Source organism: Harpia harpyja, chromosome 1 (genome assembly GCF_026419915.1).
Source record: "Harpia harpyja isolate bHarHar1 chromosome 1, bHarHar1 primary haplotype, whole genome shotgun sequence".
In the NCBI taxonomy this organism is placed as follows: domain Eukaryota; kingdom Metazoa; phylum Chordata; class Aves; order Accipitriformes; family Accipitridae; genus Harpia; species Harpia harpyja.
Genome location: NC_068940.1, coordinates 2,114,133 through 2,139,094, shown reverse-complemented (window position 1 = coordinate 2,139,094; position 24,962 = coordinate 2,114,133). Strand labels below are relative to the sequence as shown.

Sequence of the window (24,962 nt, the reverse complement as noted above, 5' to 3'; positions counted from 1 at the left end):
TCTGCAAAAAATTCTACAACAAATCTACGAGCTATTACTATAAATTTTTAGTGAGCTTTTTATGTTAGGCTACCTTTCTTCTCTCAGTTTACATTACTCTCAGTAAAACACCATTCTTTGTGCTATATAAACATTACAGGATAACATAGGACTTTGCAACCAGCTTAAACAAACAGAATTCTGTGTAAACTCTGCAAAAATACTTAAAAAAATTGCCTTCACAGTAAGTAGCCTATGTTAGCACTTCACAGTATAATGTAGTCAGCATCTATCAGTATACAATGGAGGTTCTTGCAACTAAGGAGCACAGCACCTCTTATACCTCTTAACTTTCTTTTCCTCAACTACTTCAGCTCAGCTCCTTTTTCTCCACAGCTTTAAAAAACAGCAAAGATTACCCATTTCCATGGTCAAGCTTTATACACTCACCTTTTTTTTGAAGCCACACCTACAATAAATATTTGATGTGTGAGAACATGGTCTACACTCTCCTTCATGGCAAAGGCTTTCACAAGTATGAACGAACTCTAGCAAAATGAAAATACAAAGATTAACAATTAATAAAAAAATAAAATCCATGACCTGGAATTTCATATTTATTAGGAGCATCACTGGTCAAAGACACTAAGCTTATGTGCAGCTGCATTTCCAAACAAATTAACCATTTTGAGTTAAATGTGCATAAAATTTGTCATTATTTTCAACTTTTTAATCCTGAATCTATAGACAAGAGTTTCAGGTCTAAAATTAACACTGAAAATGCATACATTTTAAATATTTTTTACATTAACATATTGAAACAAAAAAAAAAAAAAGAAAGATTTTGTGTGATACTATCTTCCCTAAGATCCAGGAATTTTAAGTAATTTTGTCTTCCCTTTCAGCCCAAAAGAATGACTTACTATGCATACCTTCATATTTCACTTACTAGGATAACTGAAATTCAATTAAAAGCTAAATTACTCATTCCCTTTCTACTTGTTGTCCTTAGCCTGACAAAATGGATCAGTCATTACTAAGCAGCCCTCATCTTGACAGCATTGCTCTCTCCTCTCTAAGGTCTAACAAATCATGATTAAATATGTAGGCTGTAAAACTTGAGCTTCACACAATCTCACAGTTAAATACACTTGAGTTACCTAATGCACTCACTGAAGTGTCAAATTGCTTCTGCACATAACTTTCTCCAACTTTCCAATGCTACTTTTTACTTCATGACCCTCTTACAGCAGCAGGAAAGGAGTATTTACTGAAGAAATCTGAAAAAAGTCATTTATGTCTACCAGTCTCCACATGAAAGTCAAAGATGTTGGTGGGCTTTTAAAAGACATTGGTACATACTACTCTCTGGAAATTCCTACAGCTCTATTCCTCTATCAATATAGGAAAGGTGCATGTAAACAAAATTTAAAAGGCTAGCTATTGTTAGTGCTTTCTAGACAAATATATTACCTGATTTTAAGGTATAACTATGAACGAACAGTCAGACCGCAGGCTTTTACATTACATTCAGTGGCTTTTACACTCAGTTCGGTTAAAACCCCCAAATCACTAAGCAAATACTTATTTCTTGAAATGATACAGTTAAGGACCACTTTTTTTTTTTTTAAACAACAAAATAATTTTAATACTGTGATGCAGAAAGTTCTAATTACCATAGCTACCACAAGAGAGAGGTTTGCCGCATGTTTTTCCACACGACGGGATAGGGTCTGTGCATATTTTACGTTCAACACATCCTAGTTCCAGTAACTTGCTGAGAGGAGTCTGACCACAGGGACAGCGATACACTACTTGAGGAAGTCGTGGACAGAGCTGGCAAGGCTGAGGATGGCATACTTGCGTGCAGTTGTGCCTCCCACAATTCAATTTTCTGGAAAAAAACAAAACCAAAGAAACAGAAAACAAAACAAAAAAGCGGAATTATCTAAGAGTATCATGACCACTGAATGTGAATAAAATGACCTTTTTCTTTTCAAAAGCCTAAATTATAGTGACCTTACTTGCCACATATATTCTGACATGAGAAATTCCCAAATCCATCAGAGAATTCTTCCTTTGTCCCACACAACACTTCTTTAAAGTTGCTTCCACAGTAACACACTGAAAGAAAGCAATATTCCACAGAAAACAAGAGAATATCAGTGACAAAACACTTCCAGCAGTACAGCAAATATAAAAAGATAAAATATGAAAAAATGTTACAGTCAGTTTTTAGAAGGATAATGAAGTTGCTCCTCTTTAGATTTATTTCAGCAATAGAGGTTTCTCAGTCCTACAGAAGCTGGAATTCCTGTTTTATTTGTTTTGATAAGGAGATAAAAACTAAAGGGGAAGTACTGTCTGCCCAAAAAGCTTACTTATTAAAGGAGTATACATAACAAGTTAAATATTACCTTAAAAGTTGAGAAAATCAACTTGCAATTTTCTGTATAAACTGTTCAACAAAAATGTATTTGTATATTGGCACATATACTTGGACAATTTAATTTCCATTCAAGACTAAGTTTAGAAAATTTTAACAGAAACTGTGAGTAGCTTGTTGAAATATGCTTTCCTATACCTCTTTCTATTCTTCTTGCATGCACTGTTAAATCAAGTCTCAGAATTATAGTAAAAGATTAAGTAGGATCATAGGACAATTCAGGTCAGAAAGGCCCTCGGGGGGATCACCTAGTCCAAGCCCTTACTTAAAGCAGAGTCAGCAATGAGATCAGACCACATTACTCAAGCGTTTTATTCAGTTGGGTCTTGAAAACCTGCAGGTTTCCAAGAAAAGAGTTTTACCTTATAGTTAGTTGTAACATTTCAACTTAGGCTCATTATCTCTCATCCACCCCTCCATGCACAGCCTGTCTCTGTCTACTTGATTACCTCCTGTTAGCTACTGAAAGGCTACTTCTCCGCCTTCTCAAGCTAACAAAGTCCAGTACCACCAGCCTGTCCTAAGAGGGCACGTGCTCCAACAGCCTAATCATCTTGGCAGGATTCTTTCTAGTCACATTTATATTCTTATTTAAATATATAGCAATGCTGATGCATTTTCCATTTTTTAAATATTCTAGCAATAGATTTTGGTTTTGTTAAGTAAAAATAAAGCACTTGCCTCTCGGTACTGGTTTTTTTCACCCTCTTGTTTTCATAGTATAGAGTGGAGATACATAAAGCATTCCAACACTTACCTTGCTGTACTGTTAATTGGCAAGGTGAACATTTTCCTGCATGGCACACTTGAGTACAGCTGTGCTTACCACAGTTTAAAGTATTTCCACATACATTAGAACAATGAATTTTTGTTGATTGGCCACAGCGAACTGAATGACTGTAGAGAAATGACACCATAGTCTGTCAGCTACCTTAGTATCTATAGAGCATTTATTAAAAAGGAAAATACTTTTTCAGTGAAATGCCAAAGCCTTTGAAAGGGAGCATACCTTATTAATGAAAGAGTTTTTAGGAAATAACCCCCCTATTTTTCCCCCTGCTTCCCCTTTCCCACCCCCCTAAAGTAGGACACTTAGGACCAGCAGTATGTCTACAGAATTTTCTCTCAACAAAATGGAAAAAAAAAAAAGGTGACACTGTAACTTGAACCTAACATATGGTTATGCATCATGCCAGAAGAGCAGCTATTTCTATTACAGACATGTTTCTGAGACTTAAACATTCTTAAGTCCACTGACCACAATGAAGATAGGGATGTGGGCCTTAATATTGAGTCAGTAGTCTACAAAAAGAGTTAGGTTTTTTTAATTAAATTGTTAAAAAAGTAGGATAAAACAATAAATTCTCCTCTTTTTCTATTCTGGCTGGCGTTATACAATGGCTGTAAAATGTATATTTGAAATAGTAACTTTAAAATATCTTAAAGTCAGAGGTGCCATACCACATACATCTTGTGTGCTAATACAGTACATATGAAAAAATGCTGTTTAGAAGCAAGTTTTAAGTATTAAATGCAGTATTACAAAAATCAGCAATCTGGTGAAAGTACCTGGCACCTGGGAAAGAAATAATAAATCAAAGTTGGTTGAACCTATTAAATGTTTAAATGCAAGAATAGCTAGAATAAAAAAAAAAGGTGATCTTACTATGTAAAATAAAATTCAGCAATCTACAACCAATCCATTTTTCTACTGAAGACAAAGTGCTTTCAACTACAAATACTGCCACAGAAATAGCTGTACCTTCTTTTGAAAAATTAACATCACTTAATATTACATTCAAACTTTCAGAAAGAATTGTTAAGGCTGAAAACCTTTTTTCTAAAGCAAGAATGCTAGCACTGAAATCAGTTTTTGTTTGTTTTGGTTCTGGAAACAAGCACAGGAAGATATTTTATTACACATAATCAGTTCTAGGTAGCTAGAACAGGGACTGTAAAGGCTCAGAACAACTGAATGTGACAGATCACAGATAGTATGGGCAGTACAGTCTTGCTGTTGGCAATGACTCTATATACATCAAAGGAAAAGATAGCCTTCAGGTCTGGAATACACTACATCTCTCTTGCTAGTGGTACAGCTTCCCAGAAATGTACATGTTATTTTTGAAATTATTATTTCTGGAATAGAGTAACTCAACATTACACTCCATTCAGACAGAAAGGGTGTGAACCTTTTTCTGCTTCTTTCCCTGTGTCTTCTACAAAATGAAATAAATAAATACTAGAATAGGATTTCAAAATCAACCCAACTCAGATTGCTTGGAAAATTCAGCTACGTGTACCATAAATTGATTTTAACACAGACAATTCTTTTTTTATTATTTTTATTTTTTCTTAAAAGATTAAAAGTAATTGCATTTTTTAAAGTATAAAATTCTCCACATTATTTTAGCATGCAAATAAAAGTTACAGCTCAGAATAAACTTTGCTCTGTAAACTTTCAATAATAAACTATTCTTATATAAACTTTTTTTTGTATAATAGAAGCATTCTCACCTTGTTTGTCCACATTCACATGTTTTTGTCACAAAGGCCGGGCATGAAGGGCAAGGTCCTGGATGGCACAGGCTTAAAAATAAGTTAAAAAAGCAAACAAAATTGTAAAGTTAACTTCAGCTTTACTACACTCCCAGAAAAACAAACCACCATGACCCAATCCGCAGTGCATTAGCAGAATATTATACAAGCCATCTACACTCCTGCAGGGTATGAAAGCATTATCAACACAAGAAAAGAGTATTGGATAAGTACAGTTGCATCAGTCTCAAGGAGACTGAAGGAAAACTTCAGTATTCCTGCTGCTGTCAAATCAACAGTAACAGTGCTACTAACACATTTCATATTTTGCATTTCACCAGCAGACATGCAGTATCAACTGTGTTCATCACTGATAACACTCTAAACAAACATCACATGTCCAAACCATTAATACAGTTCTTTCTTCAGTGATCTTAAATAGATTAGAGACAAAAACTTCTCTACGAATTTCTTCTTTTGAGTTGGTGGCTTTATCTTTGAACTCAGCATTTCTAACTCCACCAGCAAGAGCTGCTGCTCCTTTTCCTGTAAGGTAACATGTGGGAGACGCAGCAAGTCTGCCTCAGTTTTCTTCCTTACTATGAAGTGCATTGATGACACGCACAGGAACTTGCCAGTCCTTTACTTATCAGATCTCACCTCCTCCTTCAAGAAACACTAGATGGTCCCTATCTGCATATAAGACCTCTGTTGGGCACAGACAATTGCAGGTTTGTGAAATTGTACTTAACTAACTTGTCTGCACTCTTCCTTAGCCAGCTCCCAGTTGCTTTCCTTTGCAAATACAGCAACTTTCACGTGGAACAATTATCAGCCAGGATTGACCAGCCCAGATGTCCTAGCCAAAAGAAAAAGGAAAAAAAAAATCCCCCAAACCCATAAACACAGACTACCCAATTAATAAATTCCCCAAGTACAGTCACTGTGCAAGCACTAATTAGAACACCAGTTACTATAGTCATATGCAATATAATTGAGTCATGTCAGCAGTTTGTTAACAGTGGTCTGGCTCCCTTCTTCCTCTACCACTCCTCCCAGTTGACAACAAGGCCTAACCTATCATCCAGCTTATACGAGCTCTAACAGTAAAGCCAAGCCATTACATGACAAACCAATTTGACACAAAAAACCACCACCAAAAACAAAATGAAAAAACAAACCACCAAACCACAACCCTCCCTCTTCGATAGGTCAGTTTTATGGCATAATGAAGAGTTAAATAAGCACCAGCACAGGCACAAGGACCAGGAGAAAAGAGCAAAACTGGATGGAGCAGAGAAAACACAATAGAGAAAGAAATGGAAAGAAAGCAAATCCATTAAATTAATTAAAACTGTATTGTGGAACTTCAAACAATGAGAATTAACTTAAGCATTTTGCAACAGAAAACCTCTTGTAAGAGGACAGCGCTATATATTTCACTGTCTTGACTTAAATTCTCACAGACCCATGAAGGATTCTAATGGCTGGATGCCACCTTATAAACTTAAGAATCAGATTAAAAGTAGATATAAACTCAAAATACTATGATGTAGGTCATAAATTGGAAAAGAGAGAAGACACATCATCTTCAGAAATATTGTCACATTAAGTTTTCTACGTGGTATGTTATTTTCCTCAACGCTGTCATATTCAAGCAATGTTAACATTGCTTCCGTGAGCCCAGTCTTGGCACACTATCTGATGATACTATACCACACAACAGCAATTTATAATGATCACGGATATTTTTAAGTCGTAAATACCTGTAATAGTAGACTGCTGTCTTATAGCAAGATTCCTTTTGTTAGAAGGATATCATGCAATTAATTTCCAGACATCTCCAATTTTTGATAATGTTTGTTTCTGAGACAGTTTTAAGTAAGCATGTGTCATTTTGTTAATAGGAACAGAAAAATTCTAGTAATGCAAAAACCCACCCTTTGAAACGAAACTTCTGACTTCAAAAACAAGTATTCTTTACGCATTCCTCCAGATACATGCACTTGCATGCTACTTATTTAGCAAAAGTCTCTGGTGCAACTTGGTTTACACAGAAGCTATAGTATGTCTACGGTTCCAAGATTTACTTGATCGATACAACAACGGTTAAGATAGAAATTCAAATTTCATTCAGCACGCAGACACACACAGAAAGTGCAGGAAATTCTCCTTAGATGATAAAGATGGGTCATACCTCAGAGTTTTAGTCTGTTTTAAGGGACTAAACAAAACGTTAAGTGAAACATCTTAACGGTGTTACAAACTAAACTCAGAAAGACAGGTTAAAGACTTCAGTATTAACTTCTGTTCAGTGAATGAAGTCTTATTTTTACTGAAACTCCATTATCTATCATTAGCATGGAACAGTTAATTCACAATTTACTACCGCTTCTCTAGACAACTGGCAAACAACAAAAGTTGTAATGATAGATACATCTAGACATAGAAAAAATTAAACGTCCATCTGCCTGACAGTAAAAAATACTAGATACTGTAAGACAGCCCAAAAGGGCTTCCAGTAGCCGCTGTGGAAAAGATTAGAGCACCAAAGATCTATGAAGGAAGACCAGACACTAAAATTCAAACTAGCAGAGAGAAAATTTCATTTACTGCCTTTGTAAGACCTTTTTCAAATGCTCTCAAGGCCTTGCATAGTTCCAGTTGGCAGGGAGAACTTCAGAGTCTTAAAAGTTTAAGTTTGTCATGAAGTTTATTATCAGGAACATTTTCTTGAAGGTTAAGCTAGATGTTTCTTTGATGCAGAACCTAGCACAGCGAAAAGAATTTCAGCATATTTGAACTAAAAATGATAAGAGAACTCACTTTGTGAAGTGCTACGCATGCCACAGCTCACACTAGTAAAAGGCTTGCAAAGCAATCCCCTTTCAAACAGCTGCTTGCCTGTTCCTCAGCTCTGCCAAGAAGCTGTTTATATAAATGGTTACTAACCCATTTCAGTAAATCTGAGCAAATATTATAGATTTATTATTAAAATAGTGTAAATTACCCTCACTCATTTTCACCAAAATGGGCTAGCTTAGTGCCACAGTTAACACAAGCATCCAACTAAACTCTATACCATGGAAAGGAGATTAACACAATGACATCTACATTTTTAAAAAAAGAAAAAAAAAGATTGAGGAAATACAGTTAGGAATTGGCCAACCATTTAAACAATTCCATACACAAGGTTGGGGGCAGTGGGGGGGAGGGAAGCAAACCCCCAAATCATAAATGAATAACCAAAATACCACTTCAGTAGAAAACCATTTGTTCTGGTGGTATAAAGGGGATCAACACATAGGTGTAAGCTGGTTACAGGCAACAGTAGGCTGAAGAATTGCTATATCTCTGTAAGCTCGTTTTTTAAATTTGAACATCAATTTCAGACATTCCTGACAAGCATAAAGGAGATGCCAAATAATTTGAAAGCCATAACCACCAGGGTCACAAAACCTGAGGAAACATAGCTCTGATTCAAACTGAAAATATGTAGGATGCATATGTCTCATCACATCATTTTAGACAGTGCTTAGAGACAAAGGCCTCAGAAATGATGGTCTAACACTGCAAAGTAGAAAATGATGACCAATTAGACCCTCCCCACATACAATACACTTCTTGCCTGAACCTGGCTGTCACCCTAATCTCTAACTAGAGTATGAGCTTTAATATCCTTTCCAAAAGCATCTACGTGATGCTGAGAGCTCTAGACATTCTTACTAGCTGTATGAGGATCTGTTCTCTTTTGAATCTTATTAATTATTTGCATCAATTTCTTGCACGGAGATGACCTGCCTAGCACAATGCATTCGATGCATTCTGAATTTGCCACCTTCTGATTTAATTGAAGGTCTCATTTCCTACTCAGGGAACACAGCGGGGGGAAAATCCCCATATTTTCAATGTTTTCTTGGTAAAACTAATCACTTTACAAAGTATTAAAGTAAAAGGATCAAAATCTTTTCCCATGACTTTTAATCCAATTCTTTCTCCTCAGCCACAAGAGTCTGATGCTTACTCAGTTTTAAAGGGAAAACAGATTCTCAAGTAACTTAATCCACTTTGATCCATTTCAACTTGCTACTTCAATAATGTAACCACCTAAGCAGCACTTGGAATAGCACAACTGGCACCACCAAAAGATTACATGACCAGTCACATCGCTCTCAGAGCTGCTCATTCCACAGGGGACAATCATTCGCACAAGCCTAGCATATAGCGTAACACAATGCACACAAAAGGCAGACAGCCAGAGGGAGGCTGCAGTTTAGACCACCAACAACTATTACAATGGCTTACTTTCAAAACCTTCTGTACTCTGCACATTTCATCTACACGGCAGAGGGAGCAAGTACAAGCATCCTAATGCAAAGCAATGAGAACAATGTTCCTCTGATGTCATGTATCGGGAGAAAAGGGGATGATATTTGTTTGTTTCTGGTAGCGTCACATCAGATCACTGCAGTGTAGATACATGGTGTGTGGTTTCTGAAAACTCAATACTGCAATTCAGATTCTGTTGCTAGGCACTGCATAAATAATTCAGATATAAAGAGCAGTGGATAGCTATAAGCATCTAAATCTCCCATACTCTGACTGTTGGTGGAATAGCCACAAAGAATCCCACATACTTCAACTGCAAAGGGTTTCCTAGAATAGATGAGATTAAATACTGGAGAAAGGGCAATATCAAGAATAACTTCTCTACTTCAATGAAAGTTCTTGGAACCAAGTCAGGGAGCTGGTTCAGTTCCTAAAATACGATGGAAATGTCACTACACCTATTGTGGACTGCCTGTTCATTCTCTCTTATGAACTCACTTTAGAAATACAAATAAAAATAGCCTCCATTTCTTCCATGTTTCAGCTGAGCTATAAACCAAATACACCTCTAAGCATATCCTACAGTCAAAAAATATCCAAATACAGTCTCCAGAAATTTTCTCTGGATCATTTCAATATTCATACAGTAAATATTTACTTACATGTTACAAAGATGTGGACAGTCCAAACACTGCCTCTTCTTTCCACATAGCTCCCCACAGCTATGTGGGATTTCATTTCTATTCCATTCAGGATTGTGCACCTTACCTAAAGCATGTCAAAGACAAAAACGTATTTATTGCCTTGAATACAATACTGAATTTGGGAAAAATACCACACCAAAAAGAAAAAGCTATATTTTCAATATTGGCAGTATTCTTCTTTGAAAAACAAAATGACACAAGATATTTTGTGGTTTTCTCCACTTTCAGTGCTAATATATAATCAACTTTAGAAGTGCATGCCACTGGAATATCAAGCTCCAGAAGATTCTTTCCTTCTATGCTCTCAGCAGGCACTTAGGTAGCTGGTATTTTACATTAAACTGATAAAATACAAGAAAATTAAAAGCCCCCCTTAGTTGGTCAGGCTGCATAGTAGGTAAGAAAATTCAAGGGTGAAACTCCCTTGCTGCCTCAATGCAGAAGGGGGAAGGAAAAAAAAAAAAAAAAAAAAGACTCCATTCCCAGAAAATAAGATATAGCTGGTAACGTGACAGGGAATAGGGGCAGAATGAAATGACTGGGCAAATTATAAAAGTTACTTCTCTAAAAAGAAGCAGACTCTACATAAATGTAAACATTAAAGCTTGAATAAGAAGTGATAAATCCAGTATGTTAGCTTCAAGTATTCTGTATTTCAGACAAGCACTGAAACCATATTTTAATTAACCTGACATACTGTTAGCAAATTTCATAGCTCTAAGTGCATGAGATGATCATCAGGGTTAAAGTTAATTACCATGGTTAACACACACACACCTAATTTGGCTCTCTGCAAGAGGGGAACTAAATTAGCAATGAAGCAACTGAGCTAGTGTTACAAATTTATGTTGCAACAATGAAAAACACCAAGAAAATGTATTTTTGGTGACATATCATTTTAACTCTTTTAGTACACCTTCACATATTCTACAAGTAGCAAGCTAGAAAAATATGAATAAAGACCACAGATGGCATTTATTCACCTAAGTTTCAATTAAACTAGTTGAATACCCAGGAAAATCCTGGTGATGTCCAAATGCTATATCATTAATGTAAAATTATGTATAGAAGATTAAAGTCTTATGTTCCAACATGGTGCTCTGCTGATATTAAGCCTATGGACAACTTGAGGTTCCTATTGTAGATCTCCCAAAACTATGAAACAGTCTTTAAAACTAGGCAGATTTTCTTTCCTATTTAACAGATGGACAACCTGTCTTAAAGTGTAATTTTCAACTGGAATCAAAACATTCATTCTAACTGAATTATTATCTCTATACTTGTAAGATTTCACACATTGTCACACCAAAACTCTGTCTCACCTGCACTGCACTGTTCTTAACTGACTCACTAACACATTTAAATAAAGGGAACTTTAGATAAAATTGTTACCTATTACAGCATAAATCTAGTTTCTTTAGGGCAAGTTCACTGACTCCCACTTCCTGTCTCAATTCCAGAATATTATGTTTTGTAGAAAGTGAGGTGAAACTTCCCAGTGACTCTGACTTAAGGAAGGGAAAGCCATGTGAAATCAACACAAATTTCAAAAGTGTAAATCCCAAACAAAATTTATTTGCAATTAAGTAACATAATATATGCAATTAAGTAACATAATTTCTCCCTTTTTGTCATATACTTATGGCTTAGTAAATGTTGTACTCACTTCATTTACCTCTTATTAAAGATGTATCTACATAAAGGTCTGAAAAGTCTGAATATTATTTCCTATTTAATCTTTATTTGTCCCCGATCAACATAAATGACAAAATTGCTAAGTCAATTTAAAGGTTTAGACAGTTGTATGCTTTAATTGTGTATTATTGTGGTGTGTCTTGCCACAGAGACATAATACATGCAAGTTATTTCAGTCCTTCTACAGAAGGAAAACGTGTAGGATAGCAGCCCAATTCTACCATTAGTCTATAAAAATCACTATTTTTACATAGTGATAGGAAAATATTTATCACTTATGATTAAATGTTTTAAGCAACATATGTGTGATTCTCTGCACAGCCACCTTCCAGTGTCAATAAAGTGTTAAACAGGGTTAAATTTCAGGGATGTAGCAAACAAGCAGCAACATCAGAATTCAAATTTAAAAAAAAAAAAAAAAAAAAAAGAATCAAAAGGACAAAATTGTTTTTCTTTGCAAAAGCCAGCAAGAAACTCACCACAGAAACAAGTGTAAGTTTTAGGAACTTGCGTAGAAGCATTCTGACACGCTGGACATCTCCAACCACTATTACCATCTGTAGATAAAAAAATTAAAGATAAAAATTACTTGAAGTAAATAAAGGAGCTAATTTGCAAACCTTGAATAAGTGCTCTTGCCTTGTTTCTTACCACAGCTGCAACCAAACTAAATTTTTCCATTTAGTCAGAAGTGGTGAGAAAGCAGGTTAATAAAAATGCATTTTATACAGTATCAAGATAAACACAGAAGTGGTCCTTCATTTGACCAAGCTCCAACTTTATATAGAAGCAAGAACAAATTTTAAAATTGCACTTTTTCTACTATCATGTACCCTGTTATAAGACATTCTACCAGAATATAAAGTCTTCACCATATCGAAAGATGTGAGAAAAAAAGTGTTAAAGTGTGGGAAATTGGTGAGAAAAATACAATTACCTACAGTCTTAAGCACCACCTGTATTTTCCTTTTTGTTATCCTCTCATGTTATGAGTTTACACATCTTGTGGAAGACCAATTTAGTATTGCTTCATGTCCAGAATAGATTAGTGCTATATAAACCAGAATAATCTACTTTTAATTAATTTAAAGGTGACAATACCTAGCTATTGACTAGGACATTATTTTTCAAGCTGGTATTTTATTAAATTGTAGTTTTCTTGCTTCTGCATTTCAGGAGAGTGTTGGTTAGCAGTAAAGAACGTCAGCATAAGGAAAGTGACATTCATGAAGATGTTTCCCAAATGTAGTATATATCTGGCTATGAAGGATACCAGTGTGAGAGCACTATTGAACACAAAGGGGGGCAGGGAGGGGAGAGATTTTTTTTTATCTGTATAGATAGATATAAAAATAAAAATGTATAAACTCATTAGCTCTTGCTGTCTCTCTTAACCAACCAATTCAGTGCCGGTAAATTAATAAAGCTGTGATTTTAGAACTGTTCTTCGCGATGAAGAAATCTGACCAAGATTTATATTTTTCATGTTATGAATGCAGGAGGGATTGCAAACAGGAAACCCTATGTATGACAAGACAACTGCACTGCAATGACAGGCACACCTAGGTTCGCTATGCTATCAATTGGATTGGAGACTTCTTATGTTAACCATCATAACGCACAACGGTAATGATCTTCACACACCAGAAATGATCCAGATTATAGACTGCCTTGACACTCTTCAGGACATGGTTTAGTGGGCATGGTGGTGTTGGGTTGACGGTTGGACTCGATCTTAAAGGTCTTTTCCAACCCAAATGATTCTATGATTCTAAATGCAAATCTAAAGCACATCTATTCTTTTCAAAATTTTGTGCTTATTCATACCCCTCGTTATCCCAGTTCAGATCACTGTGCCACCAAGACTGCTGCAGAGAGCTGTACAGTTATGGGTTGAGCAGCTGTAGGACAGTAGCACAAGGAGTAAACTCTCATATTCGTGCTCAAGACCAACCTGTATTTCCTGACCAAGTTTTGTTGGTTTTTTTTTTTTTATTTGACTGCTACAAACTGAAACATCTCAGAAAGAAGCATCTCAGAAGCGTTAAAAGCTACAGGTAAAAACTGGCAGCAGGGGACTGAAAGGGGTATCTGCTGATGAAGCTGTCAGCACCTTATGTGGCTCCTCCCAAAGCTAGCGTACTAAACCCTAAGGGATTCCTTCATACAGTATACTTAACTGTTACAGCAGCAACAATTTCTTTCATCGTTATTCCATGTTACATTTTTCAAAAGCTGTGAAGGTAAGCCTATCATCAAAGCTTGAGTAGGCCAGCAGAAGGCCTCTCCTATCAACATCTCTCCCAGAGCAGGATGCCTAGTCCCCTACAAGCAACAGTATCTCTAGAGTATAGTGAAGGTCCTTGTAAAACAGCGACCTTTCATAATGCAAAACAGCCTTTCAAGATATATTTCGTTCTTCTTAATCATTCATTATCCTTTGCTCCTCTAAGACATAACTACATTCCACCCACAAGGAACATGCACGGTTGCTTTCCTCCAAAGATACAAGAAATAAAAGTTTTCTTCCTGGATTCAGGTGCAATTACAGTAGGATAAAATGACAGTAGGATGACTCCTGACATCCACATTTGTAAGGAGTGGTCCTGTAACCACTCCTTACAAACCCTGATTACTGAAGAAAGTGAGAATGAGGATGATCCTACAGAATGAACATTCCATTCTCATCAATCTTCTCATGAATAGGAGCGAAGTAGGCAGAATTCCAACCAAAGACACCAAAAGGACAGTTGTCTAAGCAAAATCAACACACCTTACTCCCGTTTACTAGAGATTGTTTTAGTATTTGCTATCCTCTCCTTCTGGGATAAAGATTCCTTACTTGTAATTATTTACCAAAATTTGTTCCATACACTTTCATACTGCAAGCGTCCCTATGTGTAGCACTTTCAGACACAAAAATCTTTACCTGTGGTAGCATGCCCCAAACCCTGCCCTTCCTATTGCATACCTGTTGTCATAAAGGCACAGTGAACACTCTCCTCAGTTTCCAGCATCCTAAAGGATTAAGGGGCTCAAAAGAAACTTGAGTAGGAAGAGCTGAGAATTATATATACAGACTAGGGATCTTTACATGCAGTTTCAAACAAGCAACCTTCCTCTTTACATGCTTGCCTAGATGAGTCACAGGTGATTACATAAGAAAGGATCCAAACACATCTGCTGGAATAAAGAGTGAATGCTAAAAGGCCACGTTTCCAAAGGCAGCAGTACAGCAGAAATTTTCAACATATATACAATGCTAGGTACATCAAAATAACTCTGAACAGAAGATTTCAGTCACTTTAGCACAATATACCAGAATCAACACTGGCAGTTTCATGTTACCATTTCTAAAAGGTCTTATGCAGTTCTCCAATGAGATAATCTGTATCCGAATAAATTACTGCTTTGACTTCTCAGCCAGACACAATCAAAAACTTTTGTCCCAGTAACAAAAAAATGACAACATTTATGTAATATCCAAGGCACACAGAATGGCTTCAGCCCGTGAACAGCAGGGCTTAAGAAAAAAAGAAGGAAAAAAAGAAGAAAAAAAAAAAAAAAGCAAGTAGATTCATATTCTGACCACTGAAACTCAGAAGCCATCTTAGAGGCCAGTATCGGATTGGTACAGACCACTAGCTCATCTGGAAGTGGAGGGCAGGGGTAGCACACGGAGCAGAATACAGTTGTAATAACTCAAATATCTCCAATCCTTCCAACCAAAATGAAAATATCAGTAAAACTACCTTCCCTGCAAAGAGGGGAGCAAATGCCTTAAACATTTGTTCCATCAATGTAAGGGCACAAGTCAAACACCATTGAAGCATCAGTTTTTAAAAGAAGCAGAAGAAGGAAGGGGGCAAGAGACAACAATTTCCCCTTTATAAAAGATCTTGTGCATAATGCAGGTATATTTGTCAGATTGACCTTAGCTGTGCAATTTCTAAAGGCCACGTTCCTCCAAGACATAATTCAAACTGTTAGTAAAAATGCTTCCTCAGGAGGAAGTTATGTTCTTCCTTACAGAAAAGGATCTTTCCACATAACGGCAAAGCGATGCCTAGCAGAGCACGTCCTCCTGACCAGGACATCTCCAATACACAATGAAAATCCATTCTCTAGTTCTGAGTGCTGCTGACAGTCTACATTGTAGAAATACTGAATGTTGGACGTCAACCACAAGTCTAACGTAAGCAGAGCAAGAACAGAGCAATGTCCTATGACTCCCCACAGAAAATCAGGAGATTCTTTCACCTGGCTTGGCCAAACTAAAAGTCATTTTTCAGATGACTGCCAAGACAATAGAAGGCAAAGAAGCCTCTGAGGGAAGACATCTTCAGTAAAACACATCGGAAAGAGTCCCTGAAAAGAGAGATACCGTAGGTTGCGAGAAGACTTTGTTATGGTAACCTAGGAGAGTTCTTTGCTTCTTCCCACCCAAGCATGTAGAGTCCCAATCACATCTTATCTCACTGACATGGTAACCCAGGATAGTTCACTTGCCCCCCCTCATCTGCACCCACCTTTACATGTGTGCTAACCTGACAGCCAGCTGCAGATCTCAGAATTTGGAGAACAGCACCTGCATTACATCATCAAGTTCACTAATGAGCAAAACAGAACATTGCGTATGTACAACATGTTAATCGGCACAAGTTTTATTATCCATCCCTGCGGTGCATTCCTTTAAGCTTCACTCCCGAGCAGGGTTCCATTGCGTTGGGTCACCATTTGGTTAGCGTTGGTGTCCTGGGGCTCCCACTGTGGTAATGCTACCCTTTCATTAAAGCCAAAGCTTTCACTTGGTGAGTGTTGTGCCTCATCCCTGCAGGATCTGCACCTGCTTTTCCCTCGTAACAGATACCCATTACTATTGATCTGGAAGATGGAACAATGTGAGAAGATACCCCACCAAGGACATTATCTACTTCATCCAAGTATTCAGGATTTCTCCGATACAATGCTATGATCACAAAAAACTGTGAGAAATTATGTGCACATACATACTTTCAGCCTCCTACTATGCTTGATAGAAATAAGAGCTGCTGTAAGACCCCAAATGGAGGGACATTCTCACCAAAACATTCAGTTGCTTCAAAAACATAAAAGAATGAACGCTCAAACCTGATCTTCTGAACAAAATATTCTCGCTAGGCTGGAAGTGAAATGTAGCAGTGAAAAGTTTGGGTGCTGAGATTAGATAAGATTTCTTGAAATTCATTATAACATTTGCAGAATCAAGCAAATTTAAAGTAAATCATGTCCAGAAAAAAAACAGGTTTTTTTCCTCTTCCAGAAAAACAGCCAATTACCGAGTTAGGTAGATTACAGCATCCTATTTCTCTTCTCTGTTGTCTATAGACAATAATTACTGCTAGCGTTCTAGTGAATTCTTCAACATTATACAAAGCCTAAAAAGTAGAATCTACGTTGAAACAACCTAACATAAAACAAATACACTCTGAAGTACAAGTTCTAATCAAGATAGGGTAGCAGGGCCTTGCAGGTCATGAAATATGCATCAGTGTCCTTACTGGAGCTGTGGAATCAGTTCTACTGAGGCTACCACCTTTAATTTTAATTAATGATTAGCTCAAGTTCTCTCATACATGGGATACAGTAACATATTTAGTGCACAAATTCTTACAAGAAAAGCAAATGGCCAAAAGATATGGGTATTTGAAATGCGGTCAGGATTCAAGCATCTAAGGTCACTGTCTTGACAGATAAGCAAAACCTTCCTTACACAAGCAGATACTCTTTTGATCGAGCAATAAGCTGTTTCAGGGAGATAAATCAGCCCCACAGAAGGTGACAGAAAAGCAGCTAGGAGATAAAGGTTCTCTGCAGTCATTCTCAGTTTGGCTTAGGATCTCAGTCTTATCCAAAAATCTGTTCCTTTCTCAAACATTCCGATGCCTTTATGTTTCAAATCTTGTGCTGATACTTGTAACTTCCTTTCTACTGTCAATATGAAGCATGACCAGCCCTACCCAGAAGTCTGTCTATGCATCTTCAGAAATCCAAGAACCTTGCAACTAATCCTTTCTGCAAGAGATTTACAGTCTGTAAGAACTTCTCTCAAACATTTGGAAGTAGCTGACAGACTACATTTCCTCAGTCTGCCCAGAGAGAGACAGAAAGACATGAAGAATGGTAAATGCTAAACAAGCAGGGTACAGGAGAAATTAACCTACTTCAAGGTTAACATTACAGTCTTCAGAGTGTGTCTACATCACACAACTGAACACAGCAGAGAAGCTGCAATTCAGCCTTAACTTACACCAAGGCATTCAAAAAGCAGAATGTAGTGGTATAAGAGTTTCAGAAAGTGGTATAACACAAAGAATCTGAAACAGTTTAAGCTAATGACAAAGGCAGAAGCTTTCTGTCTTCTCTGAATTTCATTTCACTGCATGGCATCTGTGACATTTCAGGAGTACTTTATCTGAGAACAGAACTAAGAAGTGGTTGACTAAAAGCAGACAACTAATGCTTGGAGTGCTGCTTATGTTTGACTGCTCAGCCAAGCACAGAAGAGAGAAGATGAGACATTTCTTGGTGTGTAGAAACACAGCCGTGGAGCTTTGCATCTTGATGCACTGATTTCAGAGTGATCTTACACTTATCTATCCAAACCTGGAAATTACTTTTAGCTAGAATACTAGAAAGAATCAAAACAATTAAGAGAATTATACAAAGCATCCAAAGAACACTGAAAAAAATTTTTTTTATTTAAAACTTGCTGTGTTCACAGCTTACTGGTTACCTTAGACAATATTTATAAGTAGCTTTCCAACATAAGAAACACATGAACTTTGCTATTATATATATTTGAGAGAGAAAGTGTGTGCAAGAGAGAATACCAACCTTCAGCTTGTGAAGCTGGTGATCGTGCCCACTTCTTAATGCAATTCAGGTGGAATACATGGTAACAATTCTGGCAGCTCCACACCGGGGCTACTATTCGGACTACCTCACAACATACCATGCACTCATACTTCTCTGTGGTCAGCTGTTCAATCAACGACCCTGAAAATAAAATATATTATTTGTGCATGAAACATCAGCTAGCTGAGAAACAAAATTCAAGTGAAATGCCAAGATTTCATTTAAATTATAACAGAACTTATTTTTCCTGTGTGGCTATAAGCAAGGTATTAGTTTAATCCCAGAAGATTCCAGTTTGATATTCAGTATGCATGTCTCTAGTTTCAGAGCAGGAAAAGGAGTATGAGATTCCCATAAAAGTGGCAACAATAATTCCTGTTGATGAGTAGCAATCATTCTGATCTTACAAATTAGTTAATAGTTTTAAACTTTGCAGAAGTTTGAGACTTTACTCATCACTTTACACAGAAAATTTACCTTTTTGCATAAAGTTTAAACCAAAAATCTTAAAGCGCTTAACTACAGAAGTTTCAGCCAAAACTAAATTTAATTCCCATCCTCGAGTATTCCTGGAAGACCACACAACAAATATTAACAGTGAAGTACCTAGATTACAGAAATAAACCCCTCAAACTGACTGCTTTAGGAGTGGAATTACTGGGAAACAATAGTCAAAGTACAGGGCCTTTTGAGCCATATGAAACAACATGGAAAAAATACTTTGAAAATAAAGCAAGAACTCCACATGAAAGACAAAACAGCCTGAAAACATAGTTAGATGTGCAACCATAACAAAGGCACCACATAACTTCAGTTCCACCAGATTAACTCCCCCATCGCAGTAAGGCTACCAAATACACCTTAGAAATGCTATTTGATTTATGCCCACAGAATTTTAAAATATCTTAATTACAAGCATAAAGTGTAAAAATGTACCATTTTTAGATGGTGCCAATACAAGGGAAGTTAGAACTCATAATGAAGGACAAAAAAATGAAAATAACAAAAGAAAAATGACTATCAATTCAAAATGTGCTTGGACCACACATGACTGAAAGCAAGCCCATGGATGCCTGGAAACCTGGAAGTGTTAACACCATTTCCCCTCCTTAATAGGATATAAGCACTTTCAAGCTGCTTTTCCAACCCCGCTGCATCAAGCACCACAAGTTTTAGAATGAACAGTCATTTCTGTTTTCAGTACCCCATGAATATTACCTGCTGCAAAGAAAGCATCCCCACTTAAAAAATACTTCTTTTCTCCAGAAGACTAAAGCTATACCATACTCAGAAAGGATAGCTGTCCCATAAATAGTTAAAAAGCACAGACTAAGTCCCCTGAAAATAGTGGCAGATAGTGTTTCCAAAATAGCTCCCAACTAAAGCATGCAAAGAAAGACTGCCATTTTGGAGGGGGAAGTTCCTTAAGTTCCCTGTAAAAGATTACTACTTCTCTTCCTGCTTATTGCGTATGATGTTTTTCATTTAATAATAATGCTGGGAGAAAGACTGAGGTATCTTTAATTTTATGATTCAAGTAGAACCCCGGAGCATCAAAGTGCATGTGTTTAAGTTAGAAAGGATCAAGGAAGATCTTGATCCTTGAGCTTCTCCTAAGGGAACAAAGCTTCTGACTGGAGCTATCTTATGCTTCCTGATTATGCTACTGCTTTCTCAGCTCTGAAAGAGAAGAGACACCAAGATGCAAAAATCTTCAAAAGATTCAATACCACAGTTAAGGTAACAAGAACTAGTCTACCCCTCTCTATCATTCTTGGCAGCAGGAGATCAGGTTGAGATGCTTTGTAAAAACCAACTAAATATAATTCTTATTGTTTGTTCAACTGGAAGGGGACCAAAAAAAAAAAAATAAAAATCTCTCCTTATTGCCTCTGAAAGAAAACAGGACTTCTGCTGGGTGCTATGAATAACATGAGACTATTTTCTCAGTGCACAGTTAAGCTTATCTAAAGCAGTAAGAAAAAGCTACCTAGGTTGTCTAGAAACAGAAACTAGCACCATGGCACTGAAGAGATTCAGCTGATTTCCATTTAATGTTTTAAGTCCCTAATGGTATGAGTTGGCACAAAATTCACTCCCAACAGTCAAAACCTGTGGGTCTGCTTTACACTGTCAGTGGCACTTGTTTCTGTTCTCAACTTCCCAAAATAGTATCCAGAGACTTTCTCTATTTCTAATTACCTTTTGATACTACCGTTGCAAAAAAAAAAAAAGAGCAAAAAATCCAGTTAGGAGCAGAATAGAGTTCCTCTATCTGGCATTTTCCTACTGCTACATAAAACATGAGAAAACTTACTCTGCAAAAAGTTTTAAGATTGTCCCTCCAAGTCCCATTGTTCAGAATGCTCAGAATTTTACTCCCCACTCCTGCAACATACATGTTTTAACATGGTGCCTAACAAGGCCATCATTTGCAGTTTGGTAGTAAAACAAAAACAACTTTATAAACAAAATCTGTTCTTCCCTAGTAAACTTACAGGACACCTCCCCGCTCAGAAACCACACATTTACATATAATTCTACCCTCTGAAACCGATACTGACCTAATGTGAAATAATAAGGTCCTTCAGCTAGTCAAATGTGAAGGCAGTTTAAACTACTCAAGATTGTATCTTTAATACAGGAGTACAGGACAATCTAGGAAGCTTACCTGTGTGAGTTTCTTTGTTTTTTGGTACATCACTTTGCTTTTTCCAGTACTGGGTCCAGCTGAAATGAAGTGCAGGTGCCTGATCCCCCTTCAGAAGGAACTTCCTTCCATTACATCTGACAGAATCGGACAACTGATGCCTGATTTCACTGGTCAAGTTCTCATCATTTTTGTGAACAGAGAGCTCTTTCTTCCTCTCATTTTTATCTTTTGGCGTATATGCAAGAGAAGACTTCTTACCTACTTTTGTATTTTTACTACGGTGAGAATCATGTCTTTTCTGACACTCCTTTTCTACTGGGGGTTTATTCCACACAGGCTTCCGGGGATATCTTTTGTTTACGTAATTGTAGCCTTTCTGCTCATCCCCACTACCGACAGGTGCATCACAGAATGCCTTTCCAACAGATGATTCTGAAGAGTCAGACTGAGTCATATCCAAAGACGGAACATTTTCAAACAGCTCTACTTTCTGTTTAGAGCTCACTCTCTTTTCCCGGTCATGTACTTGCTTTCCCTTCTCCCTGAAACCCCTTCCAGATGCATGCATCACATGTGTTTTCTTTGGCTTTGCTCCTCTGCTATCTGCATTAGGTACCTCCCTGTCACTCTCTGAGGAGAGAAAGTCATTGTATCCCCTAGGAGGTGCTCTTCTCCCAGGTATTACTGCAGCATCAGAAATTCCTGGACCGGCAGCAGCATCCACAGTACTTTGCCTTATCTTACTTCTAGTACATGTGCTATCGTTTCTTGATCTGTGCCATCTCTGGCTTTGCAAGTTGCGATTCTTCAAACTTTTACCGGTACCAAAATATTGGTGGAAGTCTTCAGAATTCCCATACTGACTTTCTGGGTTAGAAAAGCCATGATGCTTTGTGGAAGAGCTTTCATAATCTGTACCTCTTTCAGAAGACAGACTAGGAAATGGTAAATTACTTCTATTCTGATTACTGTTAGAGTCTTTCCTATCTTTATTTACCCAGTTTATATCTGTAGGTTGTCTTTCTCCTGGAATGGAATCAGCAGCATCAGGATGGAAATTCAATGCACCTAAAACGTGAAAAAATAAAAACATACGTGTAAGACTATTAAACAGTAAACATTTCTTTTCAGCAAAATTACCATGCATGCAAAGGCCCAGAAGTTCAATCAATCCCACACTTGACAAAACAACTGCAAACAAGTTTCCAGAAACCACAGTTGAATCATACAGTGCTTTGTGGAAGTTACCTTCCCTTGTCATCTTCAGAGAAAGACTGTGATGACCCAGAGTTAAGATAAGAATATAAACACATAAGGTGAAGAAAACATTGGAAGCAGCACCGTACGTATACAAGACATGCAAGTGTGATAATCAGTGCTTAACATGTGCTGCAGTTTTTCCTAGCATGTTTACATACACACACAAACCTGAAGAAAAAGGGGTCCTTTAAATACAATGTCTACATCTGAGATTTTAATATTACACAGAACTTTGAATATAAATTAAAATCCATCAGCCAAAGAGTAGCAATACTAAATGCTTGCATGAACTCTGATTACACTGTTCTACGTATAGACATATTAAATGGAAGAGGGACTACCCAGGGCAGCCTAACAAAATTATTTTTCTGTTATGAGGCCATCAACATGAACTATGCTTCTATTTGGGAGGTCTCCTATCATTTCTGTGTCTCTAGATGAAAGAAAGAGGTGCATGTTAGAAATCCTATGTTGCTCAATTTCATATCACATCATGCCAGCAGAGCCTGCCTGCAACAGGAATTATCAGGTGAATATCAGGGACAGTTTAATGGGCTGTGGCAGATTGGTTAAGTCTTACACAGTAGTGTAAAAAAGAGAAGAGGCTTCTAAAATCTCATGGGGGTAGTGCCCATTTTACAGATTAGGTAGGTTACCTCTGACAGCAGGGCAGGTGAAGTTTATTCCTGGTTCGGAACAATTCGAAGAAAGAATCAAGCACTTGGGCTATGAACCTAAGAGACTCTCCAAAAGGCTGATGCTATCTGGTCTCTCAACTACCTATTATTTTAACTTTTCAATAAAGACTGTGGAAATTAACATTTTGAAGGGAAGAACGAACCAGAACACTTCCAAGCATTAAGTTTGGGGTTTTTTCAGTGAATTTCATTTACTTTCAAATGAAAGAGTATTTTTAAACCTCTAGGAATGGTCATAAATACTATGAGGTGTTTGGTGGCCAAATAAAAAATATAACATACAACTTTTGGAAGTGAAGCTTTAAGCTTACTAAAAGTTAGGAATTTAAAATTACATTTAAGGATGTTCTTAAACACATAACCTAATTCATACTTGTTTTTAAAGAGAGACTCAGCTGAAATCACTTTGGTTTCTTGTCTTTGCAAAGACAATATATATAATTATGTATTGTTATATATTATAATATATTAAGAGGTATTAGAATTATAGTATATGTTAATATTATAATAAAGTATACATTGTTAATATAGCATAGCATATTATATTATTATATGCTATGCTATAGAATACATATTATTATTACACTAGATACAAATGGTAAATACAAAGTGTTTGTAGTTTGTTGGTTGGGGTTTTGTGTTTTTTTTTTCAAACCTGTAATACTAACCTGATTTTGAGACAATAGAATCAGAACTCCAGAGAGAGGTCTTTCAAAACAGCTGGGGATTGAGTTAAGAATCAATCTTAACTCAAGGGGAGGAGAAGGGGAGAGGGAGGTGCTGAGCTCTTCTCCCTGGTACCCAGTGCCAGGACACGTGGGAATGGCTCAAAGCTGCGTCCCTCAGGGGAGGTTCAGACTTGACGTGAGGAAACATTTCTTTACCAAGAGGGTGCCCAAACCCTGGAACAGGCTTCCTAGAGAGGCGGTCGATGCCCCAAGCCTGTCAGTGTTTAAGAGGCATTTGGACAATGTCCTTAATGACATGCTTTAGCTTTTGGTCAGCCCTGGAGTGGTCAGGCAGTGGGACTAGATGATTGTTGTAGTCCATTCTAACTGAAATATCCTATTCTATCATTAGGACTGCAGAACCTAGTAGGACCAAAATATTAGGCTTATATATCTGAAAGAATCTGGACTGCAAGCAGCTTCCCTGGAAACATTCTATCTTTCTCATTTTAGCACATGTATCCTGTAAAGAACTCAAAATATAAAGTTGTCCTTTTTACTTTCTACAACTACACTTTCAGTTTTTCCACTGTTTTGCCAGTTTCTTTTCTATCACTAATAAAGAGGACTACAAACATAAATTGTAGTCCTTTTACATTATAATGTAAACAGCATTCATTCAGTATAGATTACTTAAAATAGAATTTCACGTATGATGATTTGAAGACAGGATGCAATCCTATAATTACATACAAACCTGATTTGAAACAACTCATTTTATTAGTTGGTTGAAGATTTCTTTTGTACACCCTAAAATTTAAAAGTCTGATGGATAGATGTAAGAAGGTAAACCAAATAGCTTCTTAATGTTTAATAAAAACATGTTTTTCAAAAAATCGCACAGCTTGCCTCTAAAAAGTATATTCTATCATTAAAGACCATTGTTTCTTCGGTTATGAGATGTGGTATGTAAAACGTATGCATGAATTATAAACAAATTGCTGCAGAGGGCTTTCAAATGAACGCAGTAAATAAGCTTGCTAAGTATATTTTGTAGATCATTAAAACATACTATCTTATACTGACATAAAAACA

At 36.9% G+C, this 24,962-nt stretch overlaps 1 protein-coding gene across 5 annotated transcripts in view; it reads right to left on the bottom strand.

Annotated features, from left to right (window-relative positions):
- Positions 1-24,962, bottom strand: part of NFX1 (nuclear transcription factor, X-box binding 1) — a 72,272-nt gene that overhangs the window by 41,750 nt on the left and 5,560 nt on the right. For all 5 annotated transcript variants that reach the window (XR_008236588.1, XR_008236592.1, XR_008236599.1 and 2 more), the window contains exons 2-10: positions 21,260-22,309; positions 18,568-18,729; positions 12,171-12,248; positions 9,955-10,060; positions 4,943-5,014; positions 3,183-3,322; positions 2,004-2,103; positions 1,656-1,873; positions 430-527 (exon numbers count right to left, since the gene is read on the bottom strand). Coding sequence is in view for 1 of the 5 variants with exons in the window: in XM_052796323.1 (XP_052652283.1) it covers positions 430-527; positions 1,656-1,873; positions 2,004-2,103; positions 3,183-3,322; positions 4,943-5,014; positions 9,955-10,060; positions 12,171-12,248; positions 18,568-18,729; positions 21,260-22,309 (2,024 nt within the window). In the remaining 4 variants the exon portion in view is untranslated. The remainder of the gene's footprint in view (positions 1-429; positions 528-1,655; positions 1,874-2,003; positions 2,104-3,182; positions 3,323-4,942; positions 5,015-9,954; positions 10,061-12,170; positions 12,249-18,567; positions 18,730-21,259; positions 22,310-24,962) is intronic.